The sequence below is a fragment of the Centrocercus urophasianus genome, unplaced genomic scaffold, assembly GCF_019232065.1.
Source record: "Centrocercus urophasianus isolate 14NV4802_14NV808 unplaced genomic scaffold, USGS_Curo_1.0 seq_13, whole genome shotgun sequence".
In the NCBI taxonomy this organism is placed as follows: Eukaryota; Metazoa; Chordata; class Aves; order Galliformes; family Phasianidae; genus Centrocercus; species Centrocercus urophasianus.
The window spans coordinates 52,349,281-52,370,012 of NW_024884475.1; the positions used below are offsets into that span (position 1 = coordinate 52,349,281).

Below are 20,732 nucleotides of genomic sequence, written 5' to 3' on the forward strand. Positions count from 1 at the left end.
AAATGAAGAGCAACTGAGAACTGACATGGCTGCTGCAGCCACCCCCTCTTGCCCCTGGCTGCGGCGGTGCTGTTGCAGAGAATAAAGGGACTCTATGCCGCTTATGGATCGGGCAGGAAAAGCGGCTGTTTCAGTTGGTTTGCAGGTGTTGCGTGCTGCCAGCAGGCCACAGAGTGTCTATGAAACAACACTTGGGGTAGGTGGAAGTGCATGGTATTGTGACTGTCCTTTTCTATCCTATTCTAAGCTGCTAAGCAATGTGACCCGTTGATACTGATCACCAACTAAGTCGTGTAGTTTCAGGCTGAAAATCAGCAGGTAAAATGATGCGACTGTTCTCCCTAGCCCCTCGGCTACTTCTGCTCTTTCAGCTCTTGGAAATGATGGTCAGTTAGTGTCACTTAAACACGTGTATGTTGCAGGTGTGCAGCCAGAACATTATTGTGTGGATCGGGCCTGTGATTGAGGTGCAAAGCAAGAAATAATTGCAAACTTGTGCTGAGATGACGCGGGATGTGGCAGCTGCATCTCAGATGCTTCCGTCTTGTTCAAACTCCCCTCGCATGGCACTTGCTAAATTGAGGCACTGTTTTTGTCTGTTCTCAAGTATGAAAGAAGCCCACGCTCCAAATGCTGCGTGAAGTGCACCCAGCTTTCCAGATCGCCACCGGCTTTTTGGTGTATTTATTCAAGGACAAAAATACCAAAAGCTTACAGACTAGGTAGAAGTATAAATGAAAAAAATATATGACTAACATTGAGGGTATGGCACCCCACATGTTTTCCGGTTTTGTGTGGCACACGTCACCTTAGAGCATTGGCTTTTTCAGACAGCAGAGTGGAAGGGCTTGCTTGGTCAGCAGTGCCTTCTGAAAGGATGGATATTTGGGAAATGAATGAGCTTTATTGATTCAAGTAATGCAGATCCTGTTCGTGCCAACTCGAGGCAGCAAGACTCGTTATGTTTCAAAAAAGTAATTTTTTTCCTTACTCAAACTGTTTATTTCACTACAAAAAAAATCATCGTTCACTGATTTATAGTAAAAGAAAATGTTTACGTTCGTAGTCAGAACTATCTGTTACTTGTGAAAAATGAAAACTGGAGCACCTGCTATAACTGTTACACAAAGAATTAGCAGAAGCGAGCAATGGCTGGCTTAGCGTCATCGAGATTTGCTGCAAAGATCAGAGGCTGCTGTCAGAGTACTAATGTATTGATTATGGTCAATTTTTCCCCCAAAAATTTATTTGCCAGATATCTGACACCGCATTTGAAGCCATCTCATTTCAAAAGCTACTGAGCAAATTCAGATTTCCCCAAGTCAGGGAGCTCTGATTTTAGATGCCCAAACTGCGAAGCTAAGGATGTAATTAGACAAGTTCTTGGTTGTAAGTGAGTAGTGTAAGTGACTTGAAAAGAGCTGCTTGTTTAAATGAAGTTAAAGATGCACCTTATTATAACACTGGAACGGGCTTCTAAAGCTATGAGCTAACGTGTTTGTTCCTCCTCCTTGGTCCTGACATTAATAATTAAATAAGAAAAAGAAACGATTAATACAACTTCTAATAATTTTTTATTCCATTTCAGTGAACCAACACACGCCTTTGTGAAACGAGAAGCAGCAGTTAATACCGAACATTATTATGTGCCATCTAGTCTAACGTGGCAACAGAGAAGCACGCGAGATTCTTTGGTGTTGCTTTTGCTATTTGAAGATTGATTTACTCTGCGACGTCTCTGAAACAAATATGTCTGATATTGCATACAATTTTCAGTTTTATCACTCTACTGCTGTCTCATGTGACATTCTTGTCTACAGCAGTTAAAGAACACAGTAATATTGACTTTAGCTGCAGAAGCCATAGTAAAAATTGTACATGACATTGGAGGTACAGAAATGAAATGCACACATCTCAAACCCGTTCATTTTCTGAAACACACAGTTGGCATCAGCACACGTGCAAGAGATTGCTGGCATGTCATCTTGCACTCCAAGCGAAACCCTGGTTACAGAGGAGTTTGTTCACTGTCGCTTTAGAGCTTACATTATTCATCCCACTGGAAATCACAGCAGTGTTCCCCTTACAGTCTTACCAGTACAATTATATGAATGCTAGAGTGCAAAATCTTCTCAGAGGCCTGTTTTTGTATCTTGGAACACTGAATGCCTTGGTTACTGTTGTTTGGAGTTAATGACAACAGCAAAAGTCAGGTGTAAGACTTGGAAGGCCAGCAAGTATGTTTGCTTTCTAGCATCTGGCTCACTAAGAAGGGAGTCACCGCTGAAGATATTAAATACAATAAGTTAGGTCACTGGCTATGTAGTTACATAGGAAAAACAGATGATAATGAACCAGAGAGGACAGAAGCAGCAGAAAATAATCAGAGATGGCAGAACCCTACGTTCGACCGAGGATGAAGCCTCCCCTGTTTTTCAGGAACGGAGTCTTTAATGAACATTCTGTTACCCTCTGGCTCAAACCGCACGCTTGGATAGCAGGCCGGCTTCAGAAACTGCAGGTGGGCAAATCCCACGCCGGTCACTGTGCCGTGCCACCTGCTAGCTGAGCTGGTCCTCAGTGTAGGAATTTTCTTCAGAACAGTGAGCTGATTGCGGGTGGTTCTGTCCTGATGCTTGGTTCTGGAGGAAAACCTCTGCCCGAGGAACTTCTGCCTTCTCCCAAGATATCCTGCTTTGTAAAGAACAGTGTAGCTCAATTTGTCTACATTTGAAGTTCAGAAACCAAAAGGGAGGGAGAGGAGAACATCTTTTAATAAGGGAAAATGGATAACTACAGAAAGAATGCATTTAGGTCTAAAATGTGAGCAGGATCTTGTAGTCTGAGCTGTAACATAAAAATCACATAAAACACAAAACAAACAATAACCACCATTAAAAGTGCAACTGCAGGTCCTGTAACAAACGATACAGTTTTCTGAAGCTATCTTCCAGGGTGACATCTTACCCACGGGAAGGCTTTCGGAATGGGACCTGCAGAAGACATCCATCTGTGAGGTTTTAGAAGAATCTCTGCTGAAGAAACAAGTGACACATAGCGGCTAAGGCTTTATTCTCGTGAATAAATTATAAAGCCAGCTGTGGGTATTCATCCTTTTAAACACAAATTTGTTAGGGTTCATACACATTTTAATCTGCAATGAAAATCTCAACGTGCTCTAAGTGCTGCCAGAGGTGAAATTATATGTTTTGGCATCTAGCACCTTGTGTTTTGACATTCAGGTGATTACGCTACCGCTGAGGGAAAATCCAAAATTTTATCACTGAAGTTTATGAGCGAGCGATCTCCTCCCAGCTACGTGATCAGTCCACGTAATTATGTTTATATAAGAAATTTGAATAAAAGATAGTTTGATCTTCTAGTCATATTACCTCTGGGGCTGGTGGAAAGCTGAGGTCTCGTAGTGCTTACCGTCGCCTCCAGAAGAGAGCTGCCACATGCAGGTAGCGCAAAAATTCAGCGGCTACCGCTATTTCAGTTCAGTTGTTTTTCCTCCTGCTGGTATCCGTGGTTGCAGATCAAGGTTCAGGGCCTCATGAAGCAGGCAGCCGACTCCGCTAATCCCACTTGATCCTGCTGCCAGATCCTCCAGTGCTGGATCTGAAAGAAAGCTTTTTTTCTGTGCCTGAACTAATCTAGACAAAGACAAATACGAAAGCTGCCTAGTGGCTACCATATAAACATACAAAAAGCCTGATGACCTAATGTACAAGGGTTCGGTTATTTGGTATAACTAAGGAGACAAGATGCCAAGAAAATAACTGCCAGAAAGTTTCCCTTCGATGCACTTATGATAGAAATTTCTCAACAGCTTCAAGGAACTCTGTAGATGAGCTAAGCCCTTCCAAATCCAGCAGATTGTTCTTTTTGTCATGGAAGTGGAATAATTCAGTCTCTTCCTCTTCAGGTTCCTCTTGAAATAGGTTTGTCTCTGAGGTAGGAATGATAATGATTTGAGGGACTGTATTACTAACAGTAGAGTCCAAGCCTCCATTATTATGACTTTCTTGAGTTTCCATCTGCGAGGTGTCTGAGCCTGCTTCTAGGCTGATGCTGCCGCTGTTCAAACCGACAGACAGAGAGGCTGCTCGGAGGGAGCTGGTCACGAGTGCTACGGGGGAGCTGAGGAAGGCTGACGGCCCCAGAACCTTCTCCAGGCAGCTGGATGACAGCGAAACCTAGAGCAGAGGGAAAAGCATCAGTGTCATTGCAAATCAGAACTTGGAATATTCAGTGCGGCTACTCACTACATCAGACGCTCATCCTATTTTCTAAATGGTTGAATCACTGACTAGAAAGGAGGAAAATCACAATGCGTTACCATCTACAGCATGGAAAGCAGAATGTTATATGAAGCAAAAGAAGATGTGATCAAACACTGGCAAAGACCGACAAGAAAAGAAAACCCCGGTCCCCCTTTACCTCTCTAGCCAGCACACTGCCGTTATTGCCAGCCATTCTGCATAACATATTGCGCTGCCATCTCGTTGCGCAGAGAAAAAAAACACAACAAAAAACAAACAGAGAAAATGCATCTGTTTTCACTCAATTTTTATGGTTTTGCAAGGAAAAGAACGATCAGCCTTTTCAGTGTGTGTTTCTCTGTCAAGCTGGGTGTGAGTTTAAATACCGACACGTACTGCTGCACGATGCCCTACTCTACAGGCACTAATCCTTCACAAATCTCTGCCGATGATGATTTCTTTCCCTGCTGTACCTTCCCCAGTACAGAGAATAACAATGTGCTAAAAAACAGTGGTTTCAGTAAACCTGACAGAGAAGAAATGCCTTTCATTTCAAATCAAGACTGTGGAAGAATGAAAGAATAATTTAAAATCCCTCCGGCCTGCTGTTTTGAACTGCTTGTGGCTTAGTGGGCGTGACAGCACATTTGCTAGTTTTCCTCTAGACAGGACTTTGCTAGTTGAGCATTGGGATGACCAGCGTGGGCTTGGTTGCAACTCCTGCTGGTTGCAGAGTGGCAAGGAGTGAAGAGAGAACAGATCTTGGCGCTTGTTCCTCTGAGTGACTGCCAATCCCTCTCTGCCCTGCGCTGCCCTGCTGGTGGTGGTCATAGCGGTGCCTGCAGACACGCAGCTTTCTCCACAGCTGAGGCGCTTGTTCATGACGGTGTTTAAAAGACCACCAAACAACATGTGTACGTTCCCTTTAGCCCTATTGTGAGATGACTTCTCCGAGCAGGTGTGAGCCACCTTTCCTCTGTCACAGACATTTCCGGAGGGCACGCCTGCAGGAGGTCAGAGCTGGCAGCCCTCATTTCACGCTGCATAGTTCCCTTGGTACGCACGCTGGGTGCACAGAGCACGCTTGGCAACTCTCCTTTGAAACCAAGTGTTCCAATCTACCTTATACTTAAAACAGATGCCTGCATTTCGGTGCTTGCAAAAAGGCCTCCTCACAGCCGTGTTAGGTTTCCCAGTGTCAGCTGATGGGATGTCTGCTACTATTCTAATTGCAATTAGCCGTGGGGTTGCTTGTAACTTTGTGACAGAAAAGGATCCCACGTGTTTCTATGTTTTCTATGCCCCAGACCTGGAACAGCGAATAGTGTTTTACTTACGCTTGAGGGATGTTTTTTCTTTCTCTGTGGCTTTGTGGTTATTTTTTTGGTAACTCAGCTGCAAACGCGCATTAAAGAATGACTTCAGTCCACGAAGAGTTTACAGTTACATGAATTCCTTAGGTGCTGATGAGATGGTCTTATTGAAGAAAAAGTTTAAGATGCATTTCATAAAACACGCCTCTTGTTTTCCCTGTTTTCTCTATGCCTTCAACAGAATTGGGCTGCTGATGCAGGGCAAGAGAGGTATGCAGGACTTCTGAGTCCGTGTCGCTTGCCACCACAACTGAAGCAGAGGCCTAGCACAATCCTTTCACAGCAAGAAGCTATCCTGTGGCAAGAACAAAAAACTGGACACTCCATCCTAAAGTCAGTTTAGGTCAATATTGCCAAAAATGAGTAATTAGCAGCCATGGCGTAGATGGTCCGTGAGACTTGCGTTTGGTCTCTTCAGTAATTATTATCCCCAGAGAATAAAAGATGTGCTGAGGCTGCGGTAATTTATCCTATCCCTTGACTTGCGAGGAGTGAGACCTGAAAGCTTTACCTCAGCCTGTCTCACCCATGGGAAATTTTTTACCAGAACAGAAAGAGGAAGAGGAAGTGGAGAGGGTCAGCAGAATGAGGTTGCTCCTGCTGCCTGCGTAGCACGAGTTTTCACAAAGATGCCAGTTGTGCAGAGTAGAAGCACTTATCTTTCATAGGATCAGGACTTGGCTTAACGTAACAGCTCTGCCACTCCTCCCTGAGAATGAAAAATGATACGAGGTGCCTGTGCTTTCGCAACGGCACCATCCCTGCTGCACTTCCAATGTTGCTGTTCTCAATCGATGCTACTCACAACGACCGCAGGGAAGGACTGAGGTTTCCCAGGACTTGATCTCAAGGAGGCACAGGAAGGAAGACAGGGCAGATGCATGCAGGAACCGTGCCGTCAGATGGTTGGAAATTTCTGGAATAGGTTCTGCTTTAAGCTATGCTGTCTCTGCCGCACCGATCTCTACGCCTGAGCTGCTCCGTGAAAAAGCAGGTGGCACCGTGACCGGTTGTTGGCAGTGTACTGCGTGCCCTAATTCTTTCTTGCTGAAAATACGGCACTGACATAGGCTTGATGTTGTACCTCCCTACAAATATTCATCTTGAAACTGGTTGCACAGCAGTTCCAGAAGCTGTCAGGTGACCTACTGCGCCCATCCTTAGCAGTTACGCCGAGAATGGGGAGGGAGCTCCTCGCAGCATAGCCCCAGACCTCAGAGGTTTGGGTAAGTGGTATAATGCATCCACAGAAGATGCTCTGAGTACTCACCATCTCCTCTTTCAGTGAGGGAAGGGTGGCATCTGCCAGACTCTCCCACCCTTAGGGAGAAATGGGAGTTTCTTTCTCGTCTTCCCCCTCAACAAAAATAAAACATTTCAATGTACGCTATAAAAGAACGAAAAAAAGTGGTTTCTATCATGTCAAACTCTGTTTTGGAGGCCTTATATTTTCATGAAAAACGCTTTCACGATGTGATCGTGAAGGTCAGGATAGGAGAAGCCAGAGCTGGGGCAGATGAACATGCAGGGAGACAATAATTCCGGTTCTTACACAACCCTACCGAATCCTCTTTAATGCGGCTTCAGAGCTGCGAGCTGCTCTTGGCTTTCCAAAAGCAGGCAACATATTGGTGAGAAAAAAAAAAAACATTACTAGCATTCACTTCAGTTAAAATAAATAAATATAATAGCAAGGATGGAGAGGGCATCGGAATCTCTGTAAACATAGCTGCAGATGAAACAAATGGTCATGGAGAATAAATTATTATTTCTCAGATGACATGCTGCAGCACGCTTAGCTACTACAATGGAAATTTCCCTACCAAAGAATACTTTTTTTCCTTACCTTTCCTTCGGTTTCTTCACTGCAGCTATAGGTCTCTGGGAGCAGGTCTGTCTTCTCCTGTCTCAGGCTTTCTGAGAAGGAATGACTTCGGCGAGGCTGCAGTTTCGCGTGAGCTGGCTCTACCGGGTCAAGCTCTACGTCGCTCCAATTCTAATAAAAAATAGTGACAGATTTCAGAAATTTACACCTTTTCTCAAACTTTAAGTTCTCCAACTTGAGAAGAAGCCTTATGCTGTACGCTTAGAGACAACAACAGTCACTCTAACACAGGTCTCACACTCCAAACTCTCGTGAGGAGAGACTTGATTTTTTATTTTCTCGCTTACCCTGGACTTCTTTCCTGAAGTAAACAAACAAACAAACAAACATACGAACTTTGAAAACAGATTAAATCATCTTTCATCATTTCAACAATAAGTTACTTGTGCATCTTTTATCTCATTGCTTGTACTGTGATTACAATTGCTTAGCTGGTGTCTGAAGGTGGGCTCACATTATCTAAACAAATGCAGTCATTGTGCTTAACATGCTTTATGGCATTCCGCGTGACCCTCGGCTGGTCCAGAACCACGGACGCACGCACGTCTAAACTGCCACTTATGTATGTCCCAGCTGGATGCCCAAACACCAAGGATTTCTTCAGTTCCACAGGCCCGGTTCTTCTCCAAAATATCATTCGTGTTTGTTAGGGGCCCTGAGCGGGCCCTGCATAAATTTTCCAAAAACCACAACTGCAGTGGAGCAGAACAATGATTTTGTAGTCAGGCTGTTCCATTCATAGGGTTGGGCCATCCATCATACCTAACTTTGTGGTGCCTTCTTGATGGTGTCACTATGATGAAATTGGTCTACTATCTTCCACACCACCTTTTAGATAGCGATAGACAGACCGGTCTCCACACAAGTAGGAAGCTAGCACGTAATTCCACTGCGTTATCTTGCTCATACATACAGATATCGTTGCCTCAAATATATTGTCTCTCTGCAAAGACATATGCGCAGCACACAGCAAAGCAGCGGTGGGAACAGCTGCAGATTTTATGGTACTGATAGTGTCATTCCTGCCTATCAGTACATTATTGGAGCATTCCAAAATTTCACTCCGTGCCGTTGTCACGCGCTGGTTGTTGAGCTTAGCTTGAATTTCAGCAGCTGCTCTTTCAGCTGTAAACCGTATAGGTGCACTGAGTTGTCACTGTAGGCACGATTACCTTTGGCACTGCCAGGTTGGCACAGAACAGCCCTGCTCATAACGAATGGCAACTGTTTTGTCTGAGATCTTTAAGCAAAAGCTGAAGACTCTTATCTGCACCATCCCACCTCTTTAAACATCAGCCCCAACCAAACACACACAAACCGAGCAGTGATCAAAAGCAAAAAAAAAATCAAATCAGGACATGTGTGACCAGTGGTCTGAACGTGTAAACCCACAGGTGCTCAGAACATTGTCACGTTAAGAGAAGTATGCCATCCGTGCTGGTTTCCTGGTGGTCCTAGGTTCATTTCCAAATCAAGAATGCCAGTCTTCCACAAATCGTCCAACACTGTTACGATTTCTTTAAAATGTGGCACCCTGGTCTGACTCTCAGTGACAGCCTGACAGCCCCTTGGAAGCAGCAGCAGTTTGCAGGGTGCAGCAGATAAATAGCTTCTTCCTCCTCACTCAGAAAGCTACCGCTTGGCTCAGAAGAAGAGCCTGCAGCTTGCTGCTCAGCCCGTCGTGGGAATTTATACCTTTGTAGAAGGTTACTAGCCTCTCACGAGACCTGCTTCCCATTTAATTCTGTTTGGTCAGAAAAGTGATAAACGCCTCACGCTGAGATTCTGTTCTGAACTTTAACTTGCATGCCATGTTACCTATCTGTTTTTCTGTCCCGTGACTTTTTCCTGCCAAATGCCCACGCACTGTAGGTAGCTATACTCAGCCAGTTCACCAGCTTTACCAAGACTTAAGGTACAGTGTTTGCAGAACACTGCACCTGGTTCCAGGTGCAGAAGGCTTTCAGTCCTCCTGGGGAAGAAAAACCTAAACCTAAAAGTTTACTACAGAAAGTGGACTTCCTGCAAAACAATAGGACACTGTTGGATAGGTGAGAAATCTTTGCTGGGAGGTGATTTTCCTGCTCTCCTCCTCCCAGAGCCACCTGATTACAAGGCAACTATTTGGTGACTTGGAGGTGCCTGACAATGGCTCTTTTTAATTAGCCCTGAGCTCAAACATCCATGCTACAAGTAAGCATCTGAATTGCCCAGATAGGCCAGCTTCTACGTTTGTCCTGATCAAAACTCGTCACGCTTGAATTCCCACCAAAGTTCGGGAGAAATTGCCTCACATATCCAAAACAATTTAGCTAGAACAATCCTCTTTTCCATACTTTAATTTTAATAGCAATTTATTCTGGGAGTTGGAGAGATACTATACTCCCTTTGCTTGGTGGAAACGAGAAAAACTTACAGCTTCTCCAGTGGAAACTGATGAAACACAAGCGGTCTTGGTCCTTCCGGCAAGAGACTGGTGGCTGGAGAGAGAGGTCCTGAATGATGATTCATTTATGGACCCCCTCAGGAGATCATTCTTTGATACTCGTATTAGGAACCTCAGGCAGGGAACAGCATTGTGGATGGTTTTCCTGAAGGAAAATGGGTGAAGAGAAAGACAAACTATGTAACAATACACCGATGAATGGATTTGAAAATCATGCAATGACGGCACTTAATCACACATGGAAATAACGCGGTACAGTTAGTGGAAAGGACTCAACTGAAAGTCCAAAAGGAAAACAGCAGTTGGTTTCAGGGCCTTCTATCAAAACGCTCATGGAAGAGCTGAGCAGATGGGTAGTAAGAACTGAAACTAGCTTGGAAAACACCATCGCTTCCAACTTATTTGAAAGATTAACTCAGAAAAATTTCAAGCTGCCTTGGACAAAAGTCTGTGTCCTAAAGCAGACGAGAAGAGAAAAAGTAGAAGATTAGAAGAGCGTAGGGGTCCTGGTGGCCAGGTGTAATCTTACGGCCAAAAAGACCAATGCTAACCTAGGATACATTAAAACGAGCCTGGCCAGCAGCAGGTGAAGAGAGATTATCCATCGAGGAGGCCCAGAGACAGAACAAGGGACAAAGAGGAAATCCTTTGAAATTCTTTACTGTGAGGGTATCAGACTTCGTTCTCTGCCTGTGCCACGGTAGCTCCGATAAACTCCTGTCTGAAGTCAACACCTCATTCTGCTTTACTCATACCTAGTGAAGAAGGATGACCGAAGCTCCAAATAGCAAAAACCTGCTTTATTCGGTAAACAATGTCTAGAGTAAAGGTTATACAGCTACATCCCTCCCTACCTTGCATGAAGCAGAGAAGCCACAGTTTTCCCTACACAGTGCCAGCTGACCGAGTTTCTCACTGCTTTCAAGGACATGCAGGGTGATGCTAGCCAGAGTGCTGCGTTTGGTGCAACACCTCTACAGTGCCACCTAATCTATCATATCAGACCAGGAGATGAAGCTAATACAGAATATACCTGAACGAGTTAAGAAGATAGGCGTAGGGAAAATAACAGATGCATAGGACATATTTCAATGGGAAATGTATAACGTATCGGCTCCTCACTGAGGCATAAGACAAGATGCTGTAAAATCTTGATTCTGACAAACATTTTACCAGCTGAGCTGTTGGCAAAGTCTTTTCTGTTTTAAAGCTGCTCGCTTGATTCATCACAAGGGAGGCAACATCGCTCCTTTTTCTGACTGAATGACACCCACGTCTATGAAACATCTCCACAGTATCTGCGTAAACACTTCTGTTATTGATACGCCTTGAAATATAAGATAGGAAGTAGGAGGAAAAAAAAGGGGGGATTTTGAGAGAGTCTCTGAAATGCTGTGCTGGCACGAGCCTTTTTCTTAATACAGCCATACATGGATAAAAGTCAACGCTGGCAGGAAAAAGACTAACTGAAGCACTTCACTGAACGGTATCTGTTCTGAAAAAGCATACTTGTAAAACTAAAGTGAGGAATCACTGAATGCAATATCTTTTTGGTCAGAACAATAATACCAGGCTTAGAATATGACAGCCATCCATGCATTTCTTCTCACTACGCTTCTGCGGGACACTGAATACTAGTCATTCTCTTATTCTAAGCTCAAATATGAAACAACTTTCTAAAACTAAGATAGACTCTGTTGTCTCGGAGGACGCAAATGTCTTAGTTACGATAGTAGGTATTTCAAACAAACGCTCCTGGACTTATTTCCGTCAGCCTCGTAAAAAGGTTTACAAAAACACCTTCATTTGTCGGACATTCAAAACAACAGACTCTCTGCTCTACAGCTCCGCGGTCAGTTTCAGGCAGCGTACAGACGACCCGCCCTGCCACCTAGCGGCCTTCCTACCTTTATCACCACGGATTCCTTCCTTCCGAGATTAATCGCTGCCTTTCGCAGGACATACGCTTTGAAGGAGGTGCAGGAAAATCTAGTGACATGCTGAATAGCGGTTCTTGTTCGTTCGTTTTTAAAAACGCTTTGTCTCCTGTGGAGTTGTACACATACCTATATGCTTACTGTACCTGTATCTCGGGTGAATTATTGCGTATATGATGGGGTTGTAGATTGCAGAGGCTTTAGCAATTACGGCTGGCACAGATTTGGAATACGGCGTCAGAGTGTTTCCTCGGCTATAAAAAAGGAAAACTCATTACGCTAGAGCTATGTCATTAACATTAAACCACTGAAACCTGTTCTGTTTAACCGTTTTTGTTTTGAGGTCTCATGATAACAAACGCTGCTAAGAAGTTAAATTTGTTTGAACACGATCTTTGCTCGGATGAAAGGCTTGGTTTTGACAGTGCATACTTGGTTTCATTTATTTGGAAAGAATGACAGACATGCAAATGGAATCAATTATCGATTTGAGACTGACCAAGAACACTGCTGGTTCCTGTTCAGATCAGTGTCGACCAGCACCCCCCAGGACTGTTTCTTCTACACGGTCTGCCAGCCACTCTGCCCCAAGCCTGTACTGGTGCCTGCCGTTGTTGTGGCCAAAGTACAGGACCCGCCTCTAGGTCCTGTTGAACTTCATCCCACTGGCCTCAGCCCAGCAATCCAGCTTGCCCAGAACCCTCTGTAGGTCCTCCCTATCCCCAGGCAGATTGACGTTTCCCCCCAGCTTAGTGTCATCTCCAAACTTACTGGGAGTGCACTCAGTGCCTTGATCCAGATCATCGACAAAGATATTGAACAGGACAGGGCCCCAGTACCAACCCCTGGGGAACTAAGTTATGGCTCTGAGGGACGCGGTGCAGTGATGGGACTCGGTGGGACATGTTGATGGATGGACTTGAAGATCTTGGAAGGTCTTTTCCAACCTATATGATTCTACAGTTCCGTGAAGGGCACAGAGTCACCACTAATTACCAATCATTTAAAACACTTCCAAAAGACAACACTAATCATGTTTATATTTTGGTATAAGTACTCTTTGGATTATGTTTTCACTTACCCTGCCCAGGCAATCAAAGTGACGCAAGCATATGGAGACCAGGATAAGACATACACAATGATGACCACAAATGCAATTTTTGCCAGTTTCCATTCATTCTTCATGGACTGAGAGAGGAAGGATTTGCGGCTGCAGGACCCAAGCTTTTGGACATCTCTATTAAGGGAAAAAAAATACAGATATACAAAGTAAGAGAACAAAGGAGCAAAGTGCAATGTCTTTAGAACATTCTCAGTGGCGTACAATAACAAAGAAGGCTTCATTTTTCCTGCTCTCGCTCTTCCTTTGTCCTCTGATAGCTACAAATCTAGAAGGTAATTCATGCTGTACAATATTCCCAGACATTTTGCTCAGGCTCAGTCTGACAGTGGGATCGAAGCAGAGGGACCATTGGGACTACAGAACAGGACTGCCAAATCTTTACCCTGACGTACAGAGGGTAAAGAATTGCGTATCCCCTGACCTTCATTGTTCTCAGAGATGGAGCAAGCAAAAGCACAGCTTTGAGCAAAAATCCAATGAACGCATTAAGGGAAACAATTGGGCAAAATGAAATGTCTTTGTAGATCTAGTACCCTGCTGAATTTTCGCTTCATCTCTACAAATATGGACTAAAACTGTCGGAGGGGAAAAGAAAATAAAAACCCCAAAACAACAAACATGCTTGAACCATGAGGTTTTTGGGATACTCTCTTGAACAATGAGGTTTGTGGGATACTTGCTTTAAATAAAGCTGTCAAAAAATACAAGGACTGTTATGTTCACAGAGCAGCTCACAGGCAGATGATGGTCCCATTATTACACAGTATTTATTGCCTCTCAGAGCTGAAAATCTTTCTGTAATACACAAGCATCCCATTCCTCATATCGCAAATCTGAAAGAAATAATCGGAACTATCAAATTATCTGAAGTATTATTATTTAACACACTTTGGGCTCAGATTACAACAATCTGAGACTACTTTGTCTCCTACTCCAAAATGCAAACAATCCTTCCCAGTTTTCACGTTGGCAGAAATTTTTCTCTAGTTACAGCAGTTAATGACCACACGCTTTATTTCTGCTTTCGATGGAGATTAATTTTAGATTTATCTGCAGATAAAGATTTTGAGAAATTGCTCTAAATCAACGAAAAACTAGTTTCACATATTTTGGTTACACTGCTTACCTGCCAGTACTTCTTATGGCCAAGAACATAAATAAATAGCAATGGAATATTATTATCAGTGGAATAAAAAATACGCAGCAGCATAAAATCATGGTGTAACTTCTGTTTGCAGGGGAGTAGGTTACATAGTCCCATGTACAGGATATCATCAAGCCCTCAGGCACGTAGGAACCTATGAAATACATGGAATACGTTATTTGCACAGATGACCAAAACTTGCACAGATACCAATCTAACAACAGAGTGATTAAAACAAATGCCATGCTGCACGGATAGCCTTTGAGAGACGTGTCGGCTGCGTTATACTCAAGTGCACACATGGAGAGGAGGTCCTGATTGCTGACTATCATACGCACCTAACACCCAATCTGCAACTTAGTCACCTTGAACACAACCCAGGGCAAAACAAACGACCCAGGGTACTGCGCTGTCATAGGCACAGATAATACTATATGACCGTAAACCTTCAGGCAGTAGCCATGCATCCATTCAGAAATTTCCCTAATCGACATTTTTTCATACCCTGAACAAGGCAAAAGTAGACTGCACTGAGAATGCTGGAAGAAAGAGCGAGCAGACAACATACTCCACCCAAGGAGTGGGGCCACGCTCCACCCCAGCGAGTACAGCCACACAGCAGCAATGATCTGCACGGTGCGCTTCTTGGAGGTCCACTGGATGGAGCGCAGGGGCTTGGTGATCACCAAGTAGCGGTCAACAGAAATAGCTAGCAGAGTCATCATCGAGGTTATTCCAAAGAGCGCCCCACAGAAAGCGTACAAGTCACAACCTGAAGCAGAAAATAGCAATGTCAGGGTTTTGTTTGTTGTTGTTGTTGTTGTTTTTTCTTAAACATGTGTTTGTTTTCTCTCACAGCCTGATCTTATAAATGCCCACGCACAGCTTTTGTCTTTGCGTCTCCTCTTTAAAAGAAACAAAAAGTCAGAAATCCAGCCCAGGGCTATTCTCCCATTAGAATAATGGGATTATTCTTAGCCTTGCAATTGCATAATTAAATGTTCATTCGTAACAGCGCACATGCAAATAAAAGACAAAGACACATATGTATAAACAAGTCCTACTGTCCACCGTGGACTGTCGCTGGAAACATGTCAATGGAAAACTGCCTCAAAGAAAATCCAATCTAATTAGGGTTACATTTTCCTGGACTGTTGCCCAATATATTGATCTTAACAGGGGGCAGCAGATATCTATATACTGATGACAAATGGATACCTCAAAAAATGTTGCAGCCTAGGATACTATTGGCCTTCCATTCTGCAAGTGGATGCTGCAAGCTTTTAGTCTACCAGAACTCAGCAGTTCGGTTCTTAGACCAGAGTTCTTCTCCACAGGGCTGCTCTCAGTGAATTTTTCTCCCAGTCTGAACACATACTGGAACGGACCCAACCGAAGGGCGATACTTTGTTTTTGGCGTCGTTGAACCTCAGTAGGTTCCCAGATGCAGTCCTCAAGCCTGTCTGTTGTATCAATTGCACCGCTCAGCTTAGTGCTGTAGCAAACCTGTCGAGGGTGCACTGGATCTCTATGTCTATGTCATTAAAAAAGGTGTGGAAGACCAGCAGTCCCAAGATGAACCCCTGGAAGACGCCAATCATGACTGGCCTCCACCTGGACGTGAAGCTCTTGGCCGCAACCTGCAACTGTCCAGACAGTTCTTTGTCCACTGTACAGTCCTTCCAAATCACTACATTTCCATAATTAAATGTGTGATCCTAGGAACACATTAATTGATACCAATGTACTTTTCTAAATAATAACTCCTTCTCAAACTAATAAAAATACTTATAATTAAAAGAAAACTTTCCTATCCATCTTTAGCCATGACATTCGCCCTCAGAAGCTAAATGGCCATCATTACATGTTGTTGTTGACTTTTTTTGTAAGCTGATACGGAGAAATAGATTGTTACACAAAACGTGTCAGCACATGGATAGATCATGTCAAAAACCTAGGCTGTAATTCCAGAGTTCTGAGATGCTGTCTCCATTCCATGAGCCAATATTACTAGCGCTAAAATACATTAAAGACAGTAGAGCTAGTGAAAGATAAAGTGGTCTCAGAAAGTACCTATATCTCCGAGGATCCACTCTCTGTGCAAGCTGTTGATAAAGCATACGGGGGCCTGAGAAGCTGACATCAAGAAGTCGCTCACAGCCAAGTTCATTATAAAGAAGTTCTGGGGTGTCCTCAACTTCTTGTTGCTTAAGAACAGATGAGAAATGCATCGCTTGAAATAGGCCAAATGAACAAACAGCCATCTTAATTGTTTCACTTACTAGCATAAACGGTCTCCAGGTGGCAATGAGCAGTTATTCTCATTCAGTGAATTGCCAACCATCAATCAATTACCACAGCAAAAAATGCACTGTTTCAAAATGATGACTAACAAAGGCAGGGAAGGATAAAAGAAGTCCTTTCTCTTCAACAGAGGAAGAATTTCATCTATCCTTAAACACATGATTTTGCTCAAGAGAAGAGCAATCTGCCTCTTTCCTTGATTCCCTGTGTAAGCACCAACAAGCATGTGCCACCCAGGGCAAGATTAGTCTCTGACGCTGAAAAACGTGCTTCAGGTAACCTGTAGTTTTGATCCCCTAGGAGTCCTTCAGCTGGCATTTGAGACTGCCCTTATCTCTAGCTAAGGGGAATACAAACACTGTTAACATAATAAAGAACCCCTCTCTTCCACTTTGCGTTATCTGTTTGAAGTGCTTCTTTCCGCTGATTAAAAAGTACAATAAATTAACTCATGAATTTGTTTTTCCTCTACCTCACAGCTGGCACTTCTGATGGATATGCTGAGAAGGTGTAATGCTGAACTGCTAGCCCTCAAAGTGAAACGCTGTTTTGGTTGCGCAGCTAAATAGATGCATACAAGATGCATACAAAACTAGAAGGCAAGCTGAGAAAGGAAAGAAATCTGGGTACCTGTAGAAAGCGTAGAGAACTAGGAGGTTTCCTATGATGCCGATGGAGCCGATCACAAGAACGCACGTCCCTATTGTGTAAAGAACATGGTCTGGGACCTCTGACTTGGTCACAGAGTGTGGCTGGGTGCCCGCCTTCACATCCTGGATGGAAAACAAAGGAAAGGAGAACTGAGAACATTCAGTACACGCATTCCTGGAAACACTTGCTTAGCATGTTGAACACACACGCACACACTTCTGTGTGTGTTAATCAAACTAAAATCAAGTTTCTCTCAGGTATCCTTCATTACATTTTTAACCCTGAGAGGAAACGCACAAAAGAACAACTGACTTACCATAATGTAAACACCGGGAAATCGTCATGGGAAAGGCAGGAGATCAGAGGAACGACACAGCAGCAATAGCAATACCTCTGCAAGTACAAATAAATTAGCTAGTCTTGACAACCATTTCGCTGTCCTTTAACACCAACGTGTGAAGGAAAAAAAAAGAACAAACAACCAAACACCGCTAACAGCCTATGCATTTTTTGAAACCAATTCAAACAACCACTGGCTAAATGAAGTAACAGAGCAGCCTACGGCAAATCCACTCCGCTCTCATCAGCATCATTGATAAGCAGATGCTGAATCATTAGCCTGATGGCAACTCATATTTACCAAGGCAGGTAAATAACCTTCAAGATGACAAATGCTGCCCATCTAAATATATTGAAGCGGCTGCTTGGAAATGATGATAGCAGCTTTTTCTCTGCAGTTGCTGGCTCCTAAAATTTCTCACACTGCTTTTGATTCTTTCTGCTACTTCCTCACTTACCTATGAGGTGCACATATAACAGTTTCTTCCTTGCACAAAAGCACTCTTCTAGCCATAGGCGTTACCACAATAACTGTGTGATGCTACTGACCTGCTCCTGGGGGCACCCTGCTTTCAGCAATAAGGAGTGAAGTGCATAGCACATGTTAAACATCCATAAAATAGTAGCTCCGGAGTAGAAACAGTGGGAACAAAGCCCATGGGACTAAAACAGTATCTTAAAAACTACAAAAGCTATGGCTGCAAAGCTGAAAGCAGAATTCAAGATCTCTGCGTGGTCTGCTAGATTCTACCCATAAAAGGACAGCCTCCTACAAAGTGGCACTGCACCAAAGATAGCATTCATGTAGGAGAAGAAACTAATGAAAGGGATCATCTTCTGATTCTGACTGCAGTGGTAGGTCTTAGCCATTCCCAGCAGTCCAGCAGCTAGAAAAAATCATTTCTCTGTGTTGCTTTCGCTCTTAAAATGAGGTGTGAGACCTAGCACCATTAGGAAAGGTGGTTCGGTGGAAAAACATAATCGTGATGTTCAGTGACACCAAGAACAATTTCAGAGCTGAGTAGCCTGGGTCATTTCAGGGCTGAAAAACTTCTGTGACAAACATCTACAGAAACATCTGTGACAAACTCCACTCTTCTTCCCTCAAACCTCATCTCCTTAACAATGGGTGCACTGAATCAGAACCCTGCCTTATTCGTGGCAGCGCACACCAAAGAGGCTAAATCATGCGAGAAAGCGCGACTTCTCTTTTTTCTTCCTTTTCCTGTGATCTAATAACGATGCTCAGGATTTAACCCTATGCAGAAGGATATGATGCAGAAGGGTATGATACAGAACGATATGCTTCAGAGCAAGTAGAACTTGCCTGTCATACACATTAAGCTTTACTTTGGCGTACTGGGAACGCACTGATACGGAAACTCACTTGAGAAACACCCAAAGGGAGCCCTCCTTTTCTTTCCGCCTAGAGAACCAACTTGGATGCTTTGACCCCCTTTATTTCATTATCATGATGAGCTCTGTCAGAAGCTGGAAAGCAGCATAATTTGTAAACTCTGCTAATAGTTTGTAAACTCTTGATGACAAGACAAAATGTGAACTACTGAAGCTTACAGACTGGAATCTGGAAGGCAGTAAATACTGGGGGTTACTCAAAATCTGAGATCTCAGTAAGCCTTAAGGGGAGGCATTGTTTAGGTAAACACAAGCTTTGGAGAAGTTACCCTGCCTACAGAAAAGTCTCTACGACTCCACAGCTGCTTTTTAATTTTATTTTTTAAGTTTGTTAACCTCAGTGATAGCAACACTGAGATCTGAATGAGAAGAGGGCTACTAATTCAATCTGTCAGTGCTGCCCTGATGTAGCAGCACAAAGCGTGCATCCAGCTGTATGGGGAGATGAAAAGGGAAAACCATTTATAACACTGGAATACAAATCTAACAAGATAGATGTACTGACATATATGCACATATACTTTTTCTCAACAGCAATTTCATCACACTAGTGAAAATCCCCTAAATAAAAGAGGCAAAAATGATTCAAATGATCCCAAAGCTAATCACATATTTCACTGATTTGGCGTAATCCCACAAAATAAAAGGTTAAGAATAACAATTCAAACACACGTAAGTCTGAGAATTTAAACTGTACTTTGCTCAACAAACATTCCTTTTCTAACATAAATCCCTTCTCAATACAGAACAAATAAACAGGAGGAAAACAAAAGCATCATCAAGGATTTAGGATATCTAAATAGAAGCTTTTTCTCTTTTCCCACGACACCATCTCTGGCATACACGTTAATTTTGATTAACAAGCTATATAATTCCCACGTAAATATTTACTATATGAAGATTAGGACTACAAATACATTTCAAAAACAAAAAAAATTGAGGCCCTGGTGATGTGCTGTAATGAGAAGCTGATTTTATTATTACTACTCTGTATGTTTTTTTCTGACAATTTTAATTTCTCATGAAAAATAAGAATAAAATTAAACTACAACAGAATTTTTCAAATTTCTTCCACTTCAACACCAAGAAAAAGAATGTAACTGCTACAGTTTTTTCCAGATGACTCAGTAACCAGAACAGCAACTAAGCACAATAGGTCATATTCAGTGCAATCATCATTGTAGTCTTACCAGGTTTAGTTTATATTAGCCTCTTTTAGCAGGAAAATGGTATAAGCTCTGCTTTAATTCAGTCTGTGTATTTTCATGTCACGAGCAGTGAACTTAGACCTCCTGAGCATGCAGTTGAGAAGCCTGCAAAATTACAGAGCTTAAAGACACGGTGCAGGAAGTTCTCCTCAGCTTTGGCTTTTCACACTGCTGAGAATATACAAGGCTGCTCTTGACTCAGCACAACTAGTCAGATAAATTGTGTTTAATGGAAACTCTGTACTGCCATGGTCACGTGAAGCAGGGTGAATAGCCTGTTTTGTATAAGCCAATCTGGCTCATTCTCTGTAATGGCACGGTTGAAAAGATAACGAAGGAACACTTGATATTTTGCTCAGCCAATATATTGAATCCTTAATGGGTGATACAAGTTTTCAAGAGTTCACGTAAAACGCTCTCACCTATTCATTTATCACCTGGGTTGGCTTTTCTTTCTCCTTTTGGTAACTTGAGAAGAAACGCAAGGGCTGCGATAAAGACACAACCATTTCATGAGTGTAGATCTTAGAGACAACGTCCATAGTGATCTGATCGTCCCACTCAGAAGCAGAAATGTAAACAAGCAATCTGAAAAATGCCAGTAATTGCACCAGGGACAGCTTCTGGCACTCTTTCCTGCT

General features: G+C 43.1%; 1 protein-coding gene across 1 annotated transcript; it reads right to left on the reverse strand.

Moving 5' to 3' along the window:
• Positions 1–1,566: 1,566 nt before the first annotated feature.
• LOC122157091 (melanopsin-like) lies at positions 1,567–20,633 on the reverse strand. The gene is made up of 10 exons (XM_042812474.1): positions 20,529–20,633; positions 17,108–17,250; positions 16,247–16,380; positions 14,742–14,945; positions 14,156–14,327; positions 12,988–13,143; positions 12,053–12,160; positions 9,940–10,114; positions 7,485–7,634; positions 1,567–4,199 (listed from the first exon to the last, which is right to left on the reverse strand). Exons 1-10 carry the CDS (start codon positions 20,631–20,633, stop codon positions 3,810–3,812), a joined length of 1,737 nt encoding a protein of 578 aa, XP_042668408.1. The 3' UTR covers positions 1,567–3,809.
• Between the last annotated feature and the right edge of the window lie 99 nt (positions 20,634–20,732).